This window comes from Schistocerca cancellata, chromosome 7 (genome assembly GCF_023864275.1).
Source record: "Schistocerca cancellata isolate TAMUIC-IGC-003103 chromosome 7, iqSchCanc2.1, whole genome shotgun sequence".
Taxonomy (NCBI): domain Eukaryota; kingdom Metazoa; phylum Arthropoda; class Insecta; order Orthoptera; family Acrididae; genus Schistocerca; species Schistocerca cancellata.
In genome coordinates this window covers 212,912,688-212,932,669 of record NC_064632.1, presented here as the reverse complement: position 1 = coordinate 212,932,669, position 19,982 = coordinate 212,912,688, and the positions used below count along the sequence as shown (strand labels likewise).

The following is a 19,982-nucleotide window of genomic DNA, read 5'->3' as shown; positions in this document are numbered from 1 at the left end:
TCTGCCCATTCAATGCACATATAGACTGAGGAAAAAGTAACTGTGTAAACGTGTCTGGGTGCATTGTAAGTAATGTAATCTTGTCCTCACAGTCCCTATGAGAGCAATACACAGGTGGTCGTGGTATATTCCTAATTTATCATTTATAATTGATTCTTGAAAATTTCTAAGTAGGCTTTCTCAGGGTAAATTGCATCTATCTTGAAGTGCCTTCTGACTAAAAGCAATAGTGATGATAAACTCTTAATTATGATGATGATGATGATGATGATGATGATGACTGTTAACAGTGCTGAACCTAGTACATCAGCTGATACAGCAAAACTATCTGTTACTACAAGAGAAGAAAATTCTTTAGAGTTAGAAATGTCTGACAGTGAGAGCAAAATGCTTGGAAAAGAGCACAATTTAGAGATACATTTGAGTTCAAGGCTTCTGTCATTTTTGCTGACATTTGTAACAGAATGTTTGATGAAATCTGTAGTTATTTACACCAGTAGGTTTTATTTACATAAAAACAGAAATGTGTCATTATAGATCACAAAGCTCGAAAGAAAAAGGACTTGAGAACTGTGTCCTTCATGATTTTGTCTGACGGTGTGTAAAAGCTCAAAATTAGTGAACCATTGTCTAGAAAAATACTCTTGAACACTCCAGTTACCAGAGGAATTGTCTAGAGAACATTACATTAAATTTGTGATTGTTTCACTTTGGTTACAATTCTTCAGTAATGAAAGAGATAGTTTATTCAGAATTAGAAAATTTTGTTAATATAGTTCATACAGTGTTCCATAACACATTTCATCAGCATCTAAAACTTTACATTGATGAAAGCATATTATTGTTCAATGTGTGATTATCTGTTAAACAGTATACTCTGCCCAGATTAAATAGGTTTAGAACAAAAGCATCTGTGCTGCATAACTTTTGAACTAGTCTTCTGGATATTATTGTGCATACAGACACAACAACAGAAATTGGCTTCTACAGTTGGGGAAAGTGATGACTTAGCATCAACATTTATAAAGCTTTATTTGGAATGTGGACACACACTAGTCTAATAAACATTGATTCAGCCAAATCAGGGTGGCAAATATATGTAACATACTAAAACTTTGTGTTTTAAATGCTCATGCTCTCCACAAAACAGAGGTTGTGCTGACACAGACAACATAAGGGTTTCTGTGGGAATACAAACTTCTTATGGGGCACACAAACATCACCTGCCAACATAAGATAACTACATCCAAAATGTTACTGATGCTAATACTAACAGACGAAATAATGGTGTATACTCACTCCCTCTGTTGTTTCTCCAGTAATAGAGCAGGACCTAATTAAGAATTCAAACAACACACTCTATCCTAGTTTTTAAGGCTACATGCTAGTTTAAGCAAAACTGACAATCCATTGTCCCATTAGGTAGAAATAGTTTGTACTGGTGTTCTTTATGGAGAATGACCATTGTTGGTCCAGTGATGGTTGAGATTGATGCAAATATCTTCAGCGAGCATGATTAAGCTATTTATGTCAAGCCAAAACTGCAAGGCATCCAGTAGACATTGACCTTACTGAGACCTATATCATTTTTCGTAGATGTGAAGACGGCTCTGATTTTCAAGAGACATTGGAATATATGGTTCACACTATAGTTTGTCAAAACATGACTAATTGTCCAGAATGAGATTTTCACTCTTTGGCGGAGTGTATGCTGATATGAAACTTCCTGACAGATTAAAACTGTGTGCAGTAGTGAGACTCGAACTTGGGACCATTGCCTTTCGCGGCAAGTGCTCTACCAACTGAGCTACCTAAGCATGACTCATGTCCCATCCCCTCAGCTTCAATTCTGCCAGTACAAATTCTGCCAGTACCTCGTCTCCTATCTTCCAAACTTCACAGAAGCTCTTCTGAGAAGGTAGGAGACGAGGCACTGGCAGAAATGAAGCTGTGTGGACAGGTCGTGAGATGTGCTTGGGGAGCTCAGTAGGTAGAGCACTTGCCCACGAAAGGCAAAGGTCCCGAGTTCAAGTCTCGGTGCTGCACACAGTTTTAATCTGTCAGGTAGTTGCGTATCAGCACATACTCCGCTGCAGAGTGAAAATCTCATTCTGGAAACATACCCCAGACTATGGCTAAGCCATGTCTCCACAGTATCCAACCTTCCATGAGTGTGAGTTTTGCAAGGTTCGCAGAAGAGCTTCTGTGAAGTTTGGAAGATAGGAGACGAGGCACTGCCAGAATTGAAGCTCTGAGGACAGGTCACGAGTCGTGCTTGGGTAGCTCAGTTGGTAGAGCACTTTCCCACAAAAGGCAAAGGTCCCAAGCTTGAGCTTCAGTCTGGCACACAGTTTTAATCTGTCAGGAAGTTTCATATCAGCGCACACTCTGCTGCAGAGTGAAAATCTCATTCTGGAAACATCCCCCAGGCTGTGGCTAAGCCATGTCTTCGCTATATCCTTTCTTCCAGGAGTGCTAGTTCTGCAAGGTTCGCAGAAGAGCTTCTGTGAATTTTGGAAGGTAGGAGACAAGGTACTGGCAGAACTGAGCTGTGGGGACAGGTCATGAGTCGTGCTTGGGTAGCTCAGTTTTAATCTGTCAGGAAGTTTCGTGACTAATTTGTTTGAAATGCTTCTTGTAAAGGCAAAAATGCTGCCAACTTGGAAACATCTGTCAGAGTTTCTAAGCCTTTCATATTCAAAACTGATTGGTAATGCAGTACACACAGTCTGTTGCTTGCTGTAAGCATTCTGGCTAAAGATACACTTGATGTGATCTAACTCTGCTGACAGGCTTCAGGATTTGAAGTGGCATGGGCCATAAGTGGAATAGTATGATGTAGTCCTTCCATTGAGCTGGCTGTTGATAAGTATTGACTTAGAGATATGAATCTGGAAGCAAGGTAAAAACTACATACGTCAATTTAGACCACTATTCACATAAAATATGCATGTGTGTGTGTGTGTGTGTGTGTGTGTGTGTGTGTGTTTCAGCTTCATTTCTTTATCCCTTTATCCTGTCTTGAGCTCAAAATATTTTCTGTAGAGTGAGTAGTGATCTAAGTTTATTTAATTGGATTTATCCCTGCTTACTGTAAAACTAGATACTAAGTTCTTTTATTTAAATAAAAGTACTGATTAGCAGTTGTTGTCATCCAGGCACTGATAAAATAAGTTTCTATTTATTATCGGTGTTAAATAATGTTTTCTTGTTCCGTGAACAGTATGAAGTAGTAGATAATATCATGAAGCATGTACTATAGATAAGAGTTCAAAACAGCAAGCTAATGCTAAATTACAAATATTAAAATTACAGGTATACTTGTCGGGATGAATACAACCTGATGAATACTACAAATAATGAACTTAAAAATCTAGAGACCCAACTAGAGGAAATAAAATCGCAAGCTGATTTATTTGAAGTTAATGTGCCAGAATTCAAACAAATTATGCTTTGTCGAAAGGATCTTGCTATGCTGAAGGTATTTGTTAATAAACTTATTACTGAGTGGAAAATTTAGTTTAATGGTAATACTGATCTTTTAGTTTTCTTAATATGTTATTCATATTAGAGTGTTAAAAGTAATTCCTGTGCTTGTACATTGATATTGATGCCTTTCTTTTTTGATATTGATGCCTTTCTTTTTTCCAATTTTCAAGAGTTTATGGGATTATATCAATGTTGTGCGATCAAACATTGAAGACTGGAAAACAACTCGATGGAAAGAAATTGATGTTGAGGCTATGGATCAAGAATGTAAGAAGTTTGGGAAAAGCCTTCGTGGTATGTATGAATGTACAACAAAGTTCTGCATTATAAATTCTGCGTAGTCTCCTATATACAGATATATTTAAATCAGAGTTTATTTTGAATGTTCAGAAATGTCAAATTGTGTATTTTACAAAATGCAGAAAAGTAGTATCCCAAGACTACACATCATTGAAACACAATTTAAATTAATCAATTTAAACAAATACCTGTATGTAACATTTTGTAGTGATGTGAAATGGAATGATCACATAGGCTCAGTCATAGGTATGGCTGTTAGCAGACTTTGATTCATTGGAATGATCTGAGAGAATTTTGTCAGTTTGTAAAGGAGACTGCTCACAAATCACTTGTGCATTTCATCTTAGAATATTGCTCAAGTATGTGGAACCAATACGAAAAATCAGTGGATATTGAAAGTATTCAAAAAAGGGCAACTCGAACGGTCACTGGTTTGTTTCACTTGTGGGAGAACATCACGGAATTGTAACTTGAATTGACAGACTCTCTTTGGCACCAGTTATCCTACAAGCATGTAATTGTAGAGTTTCAAGAACCAGTGTTTGGTGAAGAAACTAAACATTTTCTTCAGCTCACCTAGAGACTGTGAAGAATTTAGTATATTGATTACATCATGCATAGAGGCATTTAAGCTGTCATTATTTCCACACTCCATAAGCAATTGGACTGAGTTACTATACTGTGGTTTGCAGAGCATGTATGTAATGTATAATTATTCTGTATAATGCATTTGGGGATCCGCTCAGGATTTTGGATTTTGTGTCACTTCTTGCTAATTTGAGAAACACCACTTTGGCTACTTCCAGGACTAAAAGTCCCAACAAAAATGCATTTTGCTTTCAGTATAGAACTCTCTCATAATCAGTACTTTCTTACATGATAGCTTCTACATTGTATTTTGCAACTTGAGAAGCTGCTGTGCCTGTCTTGGAAGCATTTACTCAGGTGAAGTGAGTTGCTGTCATGCAAAATGAATAAGTTAAAAATGTTTACAGCAGGCTGTTCCAGCTACTGCACTTCCTGCTCTGCAGAGCACTGTCACTCAGTGTGAATAGTCAAGTGGGTCAGCACACAGTATGGCAAGCCTTGTGATCAGCTGAGTGCACCTTATGTGATTGCCAAGATCATACTTAGTGCTACGTGAAATTAACAGAGAAATGTTGAAAACTTAGAATTTTGAACTTCAAATTTAGTATTTATATTTTTTTGTATTTTTATGCATTTAAATGATCCTAAACAATGTATACACACAAAATTCTTACCTTAAAGTTTGAGTTTTTTTTTTCTTTTTCACTATTCAGTATTCTTTTCTTAACAAAACATATGGGGTATTGTTTCTGTAAACAACACCATAGTGTTAGTTCTCATTCAAATTAACACACATTATAGGCCTTTATACAAATGTTGATCTATTCAATGCCATCTTTGAAGTTGTTTCAATAGTATTTGGCATCATTGACCTCCTCGTGTCACTCAACAACTAAATTGTATGTTGAGAAGTATCTCTCTGCATCCACACTATTGACAAGTGCCCGAACTGCAGATAAAGCAGCTCTTCCAAATGCATTGTATTTATTCAAAAATGGTCTGATGGAATGCTTTCAACTTGTGGAACTTTTTTTTGCTATGTTAACAACAGGAGACTCATTCAAACTAAGCTATGCACCACAAACTGCAGGGTTGAAGAGCTAGTCAATGTTGTTGTAAAAAGTATTAACTGGGTCTGGCGCTTAGTGTTTACATAACTTTTGTGAACTTTTCATAGCAGCAGATTTGAGACAATTTTTTGCAGATACTTTCTGTGCCTCATTTTGGAACATGTCAAAACAATTAATAGTGCCTGCTGAAAAAAACTTTCACAACTTTTTTTAATAGTAATTTGCTACTCACAAGTTCCTCCCCTTCACAATTGTGCAAATGGGTAAGTCACGCCATTTAGTGCTGTAATTAAACTGACAGTGCTAGCACATATGTCACTCACAAATTTATACTGTAAGATGAGTAGATCTGATGCAGCTTCATTTTTAAATAATCACGAATGAACTCAGTGGAAGCATTTTTTTGTTCCAATTATCTGAAAAATTCTGTGATTGCTGGTAAGTTTGTGTCCAAGTACTGCACTGCATGGAACCAAGGATTCCATTTCATGTTTATGGGATCAGGAAAAAGTTTCTTTTTCTGCAGGTGAGGAAATTTCTCTTGAAAGAACTGAAGAAATGCACTTTTCATTTTGCTTGAGTGCAGAAACACCATTTTCATCTTACTGGCAGTAAAATTTAGCTCCTTTAATTCTTTTAGGAAGATGTCACCAACTAAGTTCATTTTGCCCACATTCAGTATTTGAAATGTATTAAATTGCCTCCAGTCAATATTTTAAGTGTGTCAAAACAATATCCCATGTACACAGCAGAGTCTGATGTTAATCCCGCAACATTTTCATATTTAATGCTGTAGTCTTTTAGGGTGGCTACCAGGGCCTGAGCACAAGTAATTGTCGAAAATAAAACTGCAATTACATACCTGCCATTTGTGTCACTAATTTTGTTGGTATTATCCAGAATAGGAACTTCCTTCACAGCATCTTTGATTTCTTCATTCATTTTGTTACTGCACTGTCTGACATATTCTTGACAAAGTCTATCTGAACTCGGTATACAACCAGCACTGGGTATATATTTATTAAAAAATGACCTAGCTTCAATATTATCTAGTTTAGTCAATGGAATGTTTGTCTTTAAACACATTTTCATTTTTATGGCATTATCTAGCATCTCACCAGTAGAAGTCTGCTTTTTATACAAAGTTCCTGCAGATGCATTTTTTGCCTTGTGGCTAGCGGTTTCAATGTATTTTTCTAAATTTTCCTTCTTCTCCCAGTTGAGTTGCACATTACAAAAATGATACATAGAAGAATTTTTGTTGTGAATGTAAAACCCTTCTTCTTTCGGATAGGCATTGCATCGCTCCTGCAAACTGAATTGATGGCTATATCTGTCTCAGTCAGCATCTGCTAACAGTATTCTGTACACTTGACAATGAATATCTGCAAATCATTACATCACCAAGTCTCACGACTGTTGCTGACTACTACCGATTACGTCTGGGGGTCTGGAGAATGCCCGTGCCAAGCTATAGTTCCCACATAGCATGTTTGCCACTTTTCCGACAAATTTTTCTGTGATTAGTGCAAGGATGGTGTATTTTTGTCTGGATGTGGAATGAAGTGAATAGAAGTGAAGCAAAAAATTGATAAGCATCAAATTCAAAAATTCTACTCTACTATACTTCAAATGCAGCAAAGCAAGAAGACATACTCTTTGAAGTCATCTAGTAAAGTTTTATAAGCTGCCGATTGTGAATTTCTACTATCTATCTTGAATTTGATGTTTGTTTCTTGCCTCACTTTTATTTTTTCATTATTCTATCCAGATACAAATAAAACATCATTGGTTTAGTGTTCACTTTTCAGTGACACATGTTGTTTTATCTACTCTGTGGTAACTCGATTTGCATAAATGTGTGTATTGGACAGGTTAGTAGAACATTGTATCTGTCATATATGTAATTATGTAACAAGTATTTGTCTGCAATTGTAATTATTTCACATATAATCATGGGTATATTATAAACAGTACAAGTCTAGTGTCTGTATATTCAGATGTTCTAGCCCGTAAGTTATAAGTTGCACAGAAATATACTAATTTTAATAAACTTTGCTGAAATATGCCAGTTTTACACTTTATCGCAATTTGAAATTGACTGAAAACAGGACCCACTATACCCAGGTAGTGTTGTAGTAACCGTTTTTTTCACTTTCAAAACATTTCACACATATAGCATTTTTGAATTTCACGTAGCTCTACTTGTACTGTTAGCTGCTGTGATATAGCATCACACTACACTGGGAAACTAGGAAATAATAAAGTGATAAGAACCAACTGTTTCAGAAGAAATTGAATACATTTATTGGGCTTCAGGAATTTTACATTTTGCTTTCAGAACAATAGCGGAAATACCAGGTGTAAAAGTGTTCAGAGCATTAATGCATTGTCACATCATGAAGAAAAGATCATTCCTTAGTTTTTATTCTCTTCATTGCTGAGAAAAGTTGCTCAGATGAGTAGGTATACTCAACCATTGACATGGTCTGTGTGGCATTTTTGTGTAGTTTGGGAAATGTTTTTGCTGAAATCAATGGTACCCCATTGAGAAATTCAGCTTGTTGCACAATTTGTCTTTAAGAAAAGTTAAATTTTGCAGATCTGTTGCTTCTAACTGAAGTGATGATGGCAAATTATTGGGTGAAACAGAAAGGGGTGCTGAACAGTTTTATTTCCATTTTGAAAATGGCAAACTCTCAGCATCATGTTTAAAAAGACATGGCAAGCTGCTGTAACTTGGCTTGGTAACCACCAAAGGGGCCTTCAGATACTCCTAAAGAAGCCAAATGATTAAAGACTGTTAAAATTCAATTACTAATTCACCTCTGAAACAAATCTAACTTTCCAAGAATTCTCAGATTTGGTTGTGCATGTCATATATTAGCAGGCTCTTTGTCTGTAATGACACATTTAAATTGTTGAGAGGCATAGTTCTGTCAACTAGGAACACAAGGTCTGACACGCATTATAAATCTTTTAGACAATGCATTTCATCCCTTTCGTTCTGAGAAAGAGAGATATTTCCTCAAGAATGACAAAGAAAACATCAAGACTTTTTCTCCAACTAAGGCGACAAACTGTACGGTGGCAAAGAATGACCCCATACTGTGTTTCCATATCCTTCATGCATAATTTTAATAGGTGGTGATTTACACCGTGGTGCCATACAAGATTCACATTCTTGACCACCACTTTCATTACATCAGCTGGTCCCACTGTGTCAGCACACATTGCTCTTGATGAATGAAGCAATTAATGGTCAAAATATCTTTCCCATATTCGCATTTGAGTTTGTTTTTTTTAAACAGGAGGCAAAACCTTGACAACAGTAGATCATATATAGTGCATCTTCTGAGGCTACAGAATGGAGTTTATCTCATGGTAAATTCATGTTGTCCACAGATTCACAAAAAGAGTCCTGTTGCAGTGTAATCGAACAGTACACATCCAAGAGTTCCTCATTTACTATTTTATCCGTTTTCAGTAACAGTCTGTCTGTCTGTCTGTCTGTTGATACAATCAGCAACCAGTTGCACAAAGGACATTGTATTCCTTTACTAGTTTTAGGCAGCTAGTGCCCTTCTTCACGAGAGTGTACAGAAATTTTATTCCTTTACCGATTGCAGGCACCTAATATCCTTCTTCAGAAGGCTGCACAAGTTGCAGAAGAATATCAAAATGTAAGAAAGAAAAGTTTAAAAATGTAAAGATTAAAAAATGATTTACGCTTATGATTGCCACATTATTAGCAAGCGTCAAATAAGTAGGTGTACGCAGCATATTGCTGTGGTCCTAAAGATACAAGAACAATATGTGATGCAATAATAAATCCATTAATGGAAAAAGAGCAAAAATGCTTACATGTGAATCATAGTGCCTGTAAAAAAAATAGTATAAGGGAACCAAACAAGAGCAGACTTCATATCAGAACTGAGGGTAATCAGCTAATGACATGCACGTCTTGCAGTTGGTCTCAGGGTGCGGGGAAAAGCATGATCAAATAATGAAACAAAAACGTAAGTAATTGCAGTTGTCATAAGGCATAAAAGATAGAACATTGTCATTTGTTAGGTTACAGTCACCACTACAACTTACTCAGATGGTCACTAATTTGCTATTTACAGCTAGTAAATCATTAGTAGTACTTTACACACTACTGCTTGGTCATATACTGTTGTGTTCTAAATCTTATGGTATCATATACAGACCACTTAAACAGCTGTTCATGGCTGCAATTAGTCATTTATTGTTTGGTATATATTTGACATGTAGTTAGTTATTATTTATTTTACAGAGCATTTTTAGTTAGTGGATCGTCTGTAGTTACAAGTTGTTAGTTATTTACAGTTATAAGTAGTGAGGCATTTTTAGTTCTAAGTGGTTAGCCACTTAGATTACCATATTATTACAGATACTAAGCCATCTACAACCCACATGTAGTAATTAATTATTATATAGGTGGTTAGCTGTATATAAACTGTCATCTATTGGCATTCTATTCTAAAAGTTATAGTGCTGTACTTCATAGTTACAAGTAGAGTTTACAGTTGACGAGAACTATATTCATTCAGTGTCAGGTAGTCAAACCTGTTATACTTATTTCATAGAACTAATATGAATGTCACTAGTTATATTTATTTCATTAAGTATACAGGGAGCAAAAGGCTATTTACAATTTGTACAGAAAGCAGATGGCAGTTATAATGGTCGAGGGGTATGAAAGGGAAGCAGTGGTTGGGAAGGGAGTGAGACAGGGTTGTAGCCTATCCCCAATGTTATTCAATCTGTATATTGAGCAAGCAGTAAAGGAAACATAAGAAAAGTTCAGAATAGGAATTAAAATCCATGGAGAAGAAATAAAAACTTTGAGGTTCACCGATGACATTGTAATTCTGTCAGAGACAGCAAAGGACTTGGAAGAGCAGTTGAACAGAATGGACAGTGTCTTGAAAGGAGGGTATAAGATGAACATCAACAAAAGCAAAACAAGGATAATGGAATGTAGTCAAATTAAGTCGGGTGATGCTGAGGGAATTAGGTTAGGAAATGAGACACTTAAAGTAGTAAAGGAGTTTTGCTATTTGGGGAGCAAAATAACTGATGGTGGTCGAAGTAGAGAGGATATAAAATGTAGACTGGCAATGGCAAGGAAAGCGTTTCTGAAGAAGAGAAATTTGTTAACATCGAGTATAGATTTAAATGTCAGGAAGTCATTTCTGGAAGTATTTGTATGGAGTGTAGTCATGTATGGAAGTGAAACGTGGGTGATAAATAGTTTAGACAAGAAGAGAATAGAAGCTTTCGAAATGTGGTGCTACAGAAGAATGCTGAAGATTAGATGGGTAGATCACATAGCTAATGAGGAGGTATTGAATAGAATTGGGGAGAAGAGGAGCTTGTGGCACAACTTGACTAGAAGAAGGGATCGGTTGGTAGGACATGTTCTGAGACATCGAGGGATCACCAGTTTAGTATTGGAGGGCAGCGTGGAGGGTAAAAATCGTAGAGGGAGACCAAGAGATGAATACACTAAGCAGATTCAGAAGGATGTAGGTTGCAGTAAGTACTGGGAGATGAAGAAGCTTGCACAGGATAGAGTAGCATGGAGACCTGCATCAAACCAGGCTCAGGACTGAAGACCACAACAACAAGTATGTTTAGGACTTTTTATAAATTTATGAACTTGCTATTTCATTGTAATAGAAGTACACACTACTGGCCACATTTCCTTTTCCTTATAGTTATTTTTGACCCTTCATTTTCGCTAACGACTAGAAGTTCTTTCTCTGTTTACTCCAGTTATTGCTTCTTACCCCTTGGTGCAACTTGTGCACCATTTCTGTGACCATATTTCCTTCCAGAACACACTATTGACCTCTCTGTACCAGTTCAGCAATGGGTTCTAAATCTTATGGTATCATATAGTTGCAATAAATGCCACTAGTTACAATTTTTTTGCCCTTTATATGAGGGTCACTCCAAAAGAAATTCACACTTTTTTTTAAAAATCCAACTTTTATTCTACATGTTAGAAAGTTTTACAGTGTGTAGATACATCCTTTAGGAACAATATTTTCATTTCTCCACATAATTTCCATCACTCTCAACTGCCTTACGCCATCTTGCAACCAGCACCTGCATACCCGCACAGTAAAATTCTGGACTAACCTGTTGGAGCCACTGTTTGGCAGCATGCACAAGGGGGGTCATCATCTTTAAACCTTGTTCCACAAAGAGAGTCTTTCAGTTTCCGAAAGAGATGATAGTCACATGGAGCCAGGTCAGGACTGTAAGGCGGGTATTTGTGTTGTCCATCCAAGTTTTGTAATCGCTTCCATGGTTTTTTGACTGACATGTGGCTGTGCATTGTCGTGCAACAGCAAAACATCCTGCTTTTGCTGATGTGTTCAAACACGACTGAGTCGAGCTTGAAATTTCTTCAGTGTCATCACATATGCATCAGAATTTATGGTGGTTCCACTTGGCATGATGTCCACAAGCAAGAGTCCTTCAGAATCGAAAAACACCTTAGCCATAACTTTTCCAGCAGAAGGTGTGGTTTTGAATTTTTTTTTCTTGGGTGAATTTGCATGATGCCACTCCATTGATTGCCTCTTCATCTCTGGTTAAAAATGATGGAGCCATGTTTCATCACCTGTCACAATTCTTCCAAGAAATTCATCTCCATCATTCTCATACTGTTCCAAAAGTTTGCTGCATACCGTTTTTCTTGTTTCTTTGTGAGCCACTGTCAACATCCTGGGAACCCACTTGGCACAAACCTTTTTTAACGCCAACACTTTCAGTATTCTGCAAAGACTTCCTTCCCCTATCCCAATGTAGTGTGACAATTCGTTCACTGTGATGCATCTGTCAGCAGTCACCAATTCATTAACTCTCTGCACACTGTCTGGAGTATGTGCAGTATAAGGCCTGCCACTGCGAGGACAACCCTCAATATTGCCATACCCGCTTTCATCACGTAACCTGCTTGCCCAGTGACTAACTGTACAACAATCGACAGCAGCATCTCCATACACCTTTTTCAACCTCTTGTGGATGTTCACCACTGTCTCGTTTCCACAGCACAGGAATTCAATGACAGCACGTTGCTTCTGACGAACATCAAGTGTAGCAGCCATCTTGAAGACATGCTGTGACAGCCCCACTCACAGGAACAGGTTGAACTAAGTTTGAAAACAAACGGGAAGGATGTATCTACACACTGTAAAACTTTCACACATGCAGAATGAAAACTGCATTTTTACAAAAATAGTGTGCATTTCTTTTGGAGTGACCCTCATATATTCCAGTACTATTTGTTATACTACAGTGGAAGTATAGAATCATGCCCACACTTCCTTTCCTCTGTAGTTAATTTATGACACTTAATGTTAGTTACTGACTGAGAATTGTCTCTCCATTTGCTCCAGTTAGCTTCCATTGCCATGGTGTACTTGGCACTTTGTTTTCACTGACAGGTTCCCTGTTAGCACGCTGTTGGCTTTACTACAGCTGTTTTGGAGATTAGTTCCCAAATTTCTGATCCACAGCAACACATGTCATTTGTATTAATTTTTTTCATTTATAATTAGGTGTTTACATATTACTTGATATGTAGGTAATGCACAGTTTCATTCATTCCTTGTAGCAACTGCAGCTGCATAAGTTTTGTCTTATTATTTTATTGTTCTTCTGCCTCCACCCTGAGACCAAGTGCAAATTATACATCTTATTAGCCAAGTAGATCCAGTTCTGGAATGATGTCTGCTCTTGTTGTTTGATTCCCTTCTGAAGAACAGCAAGAGGTGCCTGAAACCAGTAAAGGAATAAATTTTCTTATGTGTAAAAAATTGCTGATTATGTCAACAAATAGTTCCTCTTTACTTTCAATCCATATCAGTACTGCAAGTGAATACTGAAAGATGAGCATAGTCAGATCTATTAGTGCTCTCTTCAAGTATGAACAAAAATGCAACAGCACTCTGGCGTTTTTTCCTGAGTTTTGTCTCTAAATCTGTTGCAATGTCCAGGACTTGACATGACACTGTTTGCATTGAAAGGCAAACACCTTCAGTTTCTTGCAGATCTCTTGAACACAAACATTCTGCAATTGCTACCATACACGATTTTATGATAGGTCCCACTAAATATGACACTTGTTGCTATAATGTGAGTGACTTTTTAGCTTGCTCAAACTGCAGCCTCACTTGTGTTTTCTTCACACTCATTCACCTGAAGATTATAAATGCATCACAATACCTGAACTAATGGTGCATATTTCTGTGCTCCTATATTAAGAATTTTTTAAGCTTACTTATCCTGTTAATGTCATTCCTTAGTCTGGCAACCAACTTTCTGCATTCTTTCCCTCCTATCTCATTGTAATGCACTACATGAAGGCATGTACGATGCTAATGTTGTACTTTATTAGAGAATTGACATATGAGGCACTGCAAATGGACATAAATAGAAATATCTCCTCCAGTTGAGGCTTAGGGCTTCTGTGACTAACAGTAGCTGTCATTGTACATGGACTGTTGCATTGAGCAAACTGGAGTGCTCCCTAGTCCATGGGTACTATTAGCGCATCCTAGTTTAAGGATGTCAAAAATCTGCCTGTCTGAAACTTAATTTTAACCTGTACAACATGACTTAGTATTAGGCATCATTTAGCAGGGAGAGTAGTAGTCAGAAGCAGATGTCTTCTCCTTCAAATTTCATTCTCTATGGCTCCCTTTAGTACCATGCAAGTTATACCCAGATGTCTTAATGTTTTCAACAACTAGAGTAGTGAGATTCCACATAACATGCAAAGATGGGTACCGAGCATAGTAAAAGCATTTACAGCAACAATAATTACAAAAGTACAAAGGACAACTAAAACAAGCAGAAAGATACAGTAGAGTCTCGATTATCCAACCTGAACCGGCCGTGGCAAGGTCGGATAAGCAGGAAGGTTGGATAACATGGAAAATAAAACAAATAAACACAAAAATTAAACTACAGTAGGCCAATGAGTTCAACATTTAATACAATACTGATCAAATTAGACTGAATAGATATTTACTGTGTGAAGAAGTTAGTAATTGTCTTTTGTTTGCCTGCTGTTTGCCGTTTTTTTGCCGCTGAATCACTTAGTCTCTTAAGAAGTAAAACCTCGGTAGACAATGTTTCCTCCAGTTGCTCTACATATTTTAAAGCAGTTTCTAAGGCCTTGTGTCCTTCGTTGTGAGAAATCTTGGGCACACTTTCCTCCACTACATCTGCTTCTTTGTCTTCTTCTTTTTCGTTTATCATGTTGACTATTTCTTCATCTGTCACTTCAAGTTATTCATCTTGGACAATCCATTCATTTATGTCATCTTCTGTGGTGTCAGCACATCCTGGAACTTTTCATAACAATGAAAGCAGGGTAGTATTTTCTGGTTCGGTCTGCTGCTGTAGATTTTCATCACCTGCAGAATTTTCTTGATTTTCCTGTAGCAAAATTTTCCATGATTTTGCAGTTGTATTTGCTCCACCACTCTGGAGGAAAGGAGCCATTCTTTTCGTGAATTGCTATTGAGGAAATTTAGAGAACCAGCATTTGAGGCTGACTGCAATACAATTTTACTGCCGCCAACTTACATTTCGCGGAAAGACCACAAAGACAAGATAAGAGGGATTAGGGCTCGTACAGAGGCATATAGGCAGTCCTTTTTCCCTCGTTGTGTTTGGGAGTGGAACAGGGAGAGAAGATGCTAGTTGTGATATGAGGTACCCTCTGCCACGCACCGTATGGTGGATTGCGGAGTATGTATGTAGATGTAGATGTAGATGTAAAAGATCTTTTTCAGTTTCGTCAAATGCTACATCCACACTGTTTTTGCAGGGTTTTAGCAACTTTACTGGTATCACAGTTACTTGTGTTGTCATGTAGAGATTGAACACAATGAATGGATTCCATAGCACAAATAACATCACTTATTACAGAAGAAACACAAAATAGATTACTGTTAGAACTACATTTCCTACTTAGATCTTCTTTCACTTCATTCCACCAATTTGGATACAATTTTGACTAACCGCAGCTAACTTATTCCAGAATGCACATTTAGCTATGTTATCATCAATCTGGTCCCAAACAAACTTCAAAAAATTTTCACCTTTATTCTTTAGGCCTACAGATAACTCACCTTTACTGTTTGAATCATTACTCTGCATAACATTAATGAAAAACTGTTTTGCGTGGACTGGTATTCCATGACTCTCGCTTACATCAGCACAAACATCACTTACCTTACCTGTATTCACAAATAACTCTGAAACTTCATTATTCTTAAACACCACAAATACATGATACTCATCATCCTTATTATCATTGTATTTTTCCAAAATTAATTCATCAATAACATCATTAACAACTGAAATCTCATCTCCATTAAAGTCACACACCCCACCTACATTCATTTGTAATGAGCTACCAGTCTCAGACTTAACAATCTCAGACTTACCAGTCTCAGTCATTTCACAGCTCTCATTCACATCTACATCAAAAATACCACCTAATTCAGATCCAATACAGTCACCACCTGTTTTACATATATCAATGACACTGTTTTATGACCATGAGAAGAAATCAAAAGTACACTACATCAAAATTCTCATTACTCTCACATTCTGGTTTGTTATTAGTGTCTACATTATTATAATTAAACATAGTATTCCAAAACTTGTGATCAAAACATAAATGAGAAAACTGACATTCCTTCTGTTCAACTTCAGATACCTGTGCCACATTATTAATACTGTTATTATTGTCTAATTATAAGTGTAAATTGGGGATCGTGTACTTGTATTTCCTTGCCCAAAACTATGGACCTCAATTGAAGCAGACCGCCATTTTCCAAATGGCCACCTCTATGATTGTTTCTTCTATTAAATTGACTATGGTTATCCCCATTATTACTATTCCCCTGATGTTCAAAGTTTCTCTCTCTATTACCATTTTGACCCTGATAGAAGTTACCACTATCTCAGTTTCTGTAGTTGTTACCATTGTGATCTCTATCATTTTGATTATTATGGTACATGCTACTCTATTGCCCTATCCAGCCTGTCAACATATCATAAAAATTGTTCAAGGCAATTGTCAAGTCCATGTACTAAATCCCAATGCAAACTCTTTGGTAATCTCCTTTTTAGTGCATCAATCAATGCCATTTCATAAATGGCCTGTCAGGCTGTGGTAATTTCTTAAATTGATTCTTACAAAACTTTTTCAGTGTACCGTCCCTATTCCTATAATTTGGACCATTCAGAAATTCACTTTTAATATTCCCTTGTTCAGCTTCTGACCAAAATTTATTTAATAAACTTTTTTCAGCATTTTGGTATGTTTCCCACTGACTTAAATTTAGATTTTCCTAAGACAAAGCTTCACCTTCAAGACATGTTTTAACAAATTTAATCTTTTGGTCATCACTCATGCCTGATACAAAACTATCTCTACAGTGGTGTAGAAAATCCACTGGATGTAAATTGTCTCATGGAAAACTTTTGAGTGGAATGTTGCACCATGCAATACCATTGTTTGGTTACAGGTTGTTGTGAATGCAATTTTCCTGAACTACTGAATTTTTTTGATCTAGAACATTTACATTATTTGGCATACTATTTTCAACATTTAAAATTTTTTGATCTAAAGTACTGAAGTTATGTTCCACTTTTTTCTCTACAACCTTCTGTTAATTCTAACATCATTGACATTCTTCTCCTGATATGCAATTAACTCATTTTCCAAAACAATAAATTTATTTTCTAATACATTGACTTTTTCATTCACACTTTTTAATCCATCTGACAACCCATTTTGTAGTTCCGAAACCTGATTACTAAGTTGGTCCATTTGGTGTTGTACCCTGTCCATTTTACTATTGTTTTCAGTTTGAATTTCCATTAACTCATCATTGACTGCACTAAATTTGCTATTGTTGTCCATCTTCATCTCCTCTAAGTTTACTAAAATCAGCTGCAAAATATCAATTTTCACTGTTTCTTTGCTGACTACACTTTCACTTGGTTCAAACATGTCTAGGCTACGTCATAAAGCTTTCACTTCATCACCACTGCCTTTGTCTCTATTCATTTTCCTAGAAGTCACGTGAGTCCACCAAGAAAAATTAATTCCACAAATGATTTGTACTTATCTTTTCTGATGTCCTTCATCGTAGTTGTAAAGTCCTCTTTCAGTTGATCTGGTCCGTCATTATTGATTTTATCTTATCACTGTTGATATGATTTTGTTGGGCAGGTCTAGGGTCTTTTTTCATTGAGTGATTGAAGTTCATTTACATAAAAACCTCAGACACAAATAATTGTCCTTTCTTCTTCTGCAGCAGGCAAAACTTCATTGTCAGTCAACAGATCGTGGCTGATGCCCACACAAGACTTTACCCTCCTACACTTCACTTTTAGAATGCTCTTAGTGTCTTCATTATTTCCAAAAGCTTTGAGAGGCGTAAGATTTACAAAAGGAAAACTTTTTACTTATCTACATTCTCTCTTCTTGTTGTTGGCTCCAAGTCTTGTGTCTAGGGGTACATTCTTGTGGCTGAAATTTTGATTTTATGGGTTCTTGTTGAACTGAATAACTGATGAAAATTTGCCTGTTGCTATGAATATCTTTTTATTTTATCCCATTCTTCTAAATCACACTGACTTTACAATTTTCTCTTCTGTCACACCATGAATTACATTATTACAGACACAATCAAACTCATGTCTGATTCCATCAGAGACATGTCCACTACTCCTAACATTCTGCGATACTCACAATGTTCGAAAGAGTTTACAAAGTAATTGAGGTTACCAACTTCCTTGACCAAGAAGAATACTCACTAAAATATGTCAATATTTTGTAAATTAGTCCAGAAATAAATTTCATAGTTAGTGTTAGATTGTGCAATTAATAATATGAATTTTAAGTATGCCAGAAATTTGATAATTACAATTACATTTAAGAGAAGATTAATTTTAACTTTCTGTTTAGAGTACTAACAAATTAATTTCCTTTTATACATTTTAGGATGAAATATAATACATCGTACACAAAATCATATGAAGTTCATTGAGTTAGACAGCCGGTATAATGTTCACCTATACATGAATCGATAGTATACATGGTATAGGTTATATCTATGTAAAAAAAAAAAATAATGTTAGAGGAGGGTGACCCATTACTGTAAGTTCTTGCTTGGGGAATATCAGAAGGAGTTTATGTTTTATGTTTAATCAATGACTTTTTATCAATTACTAATAACAGTGACTTATCTAACAGGAAATGTTTAAAAAAAAAGTTATTTTTAACAGTATATACAGAGCTAGCGAATATCGATTCTAACAACAAAAATAAAGTAATTTCTTTTTACACATTTTAGCCCAAAATATAATATATCCTGCACAAAATCATGTGTAATTCTTTTAGATAAAACAGTTGAGATATTAACCTGTTTACAAAATTTTAATTATTTTTGGTATCGTCTACTGCTGAGGAAAGGTAACACTAGAAGAGGGTGTCTCTTTACAATATAACCCTCACAAAATTTGGAAACAATGTCTTTACAGTATTATGTGACAGACTATAAGGTTTTGCCAAAGAGTGTACAAAATGATGCTAAAAGATAGAATACAGAAGTATAGAAGTATTTTATACATGACATTTTACAGAAAACATAAGAAAAATATCTACTACACAAATCATAATTTATACGTATATCAGGACATGACATTCAGATTTTCAGATCTCTGGAACACTCTGTCACAAGACAATCGATACAAAGACTAAACTAAAACATTGCAACACTGAACCATAGAAATAAATGCAGAGATAATGTAAATCACTAGAATTACAAATTGCAAGTTTACATCAATAAAATCACACCTTCAAAATCTTCAAAAGAGAAGAGAAAAAATTCAGAGCCTAAGTGTACGACATGGGGGAGGGGGGGGGGGGGGAGAGGTAGGAGACAGGGGCTCAGAGGGAGCCCAGTTTGCTGGCTAGGAATGTGAGAGGGAGGAGGGCGGGTGGCAGGTATAGTTGTAGCTGTCAGTGGGAAGTGGCACATGCTGAAGGCAATTGGGAGGGGGGGGCGGGGAGTATGAATTGGGGAGGTGGTGACAGGATGGAGGAAGAGGAAACTGTTGGCTACCTGAGACTTAGGCCAGGATGATTACTGGAATGGAGAATATAACTCCCATCTGTGTAGTTCAGAGAAGCTGGTTATGATGGGAAATATCCAGATGGCTCGGATTCTGAAGCAACTATTGAAATTGAGCATGTTGTGTCACTGAGTGGTCAATTTTGTTCTTGACTGTAGTTTGGTGGTGTCCGTTCATGCTGATGGAGAGCTGTTTGGTAGACATACCAACATAAAAGGTTGTGCAGTATTTGTGACAGAGTTGGTATATGTCATGGTTGCTTTCAAAGGTGGCTTGACATCTGGTAGGATAGGATTGGAGTAGCAGGTGCTGGTTAGGTGGATTGGGCAT

The 19,982-nt window shown here is 36.6% G+C and overlaps 1 protein-coding gene across 1 annotated transcript in view; it reads left to right on the top strand.

The window, feature by feature from the left end:
* Positions 1 to 19,982, top strand: part of LOC126092703 (dynein beta chain, ciliary-like) — an 863,310-nt gene that overhangs the window by 402,260 nt on the left and 441,068 nt on the right. The window contains 2 exon segments of the mRNA XM_049908426.1: positions 3,316 to 3,481; positions 3,660 to 3,783. Coding sequence (XP_049764383.1) covers positions 3,316 to 3,481; positions 3,660 to 3,783 — 290 coding nt within the window.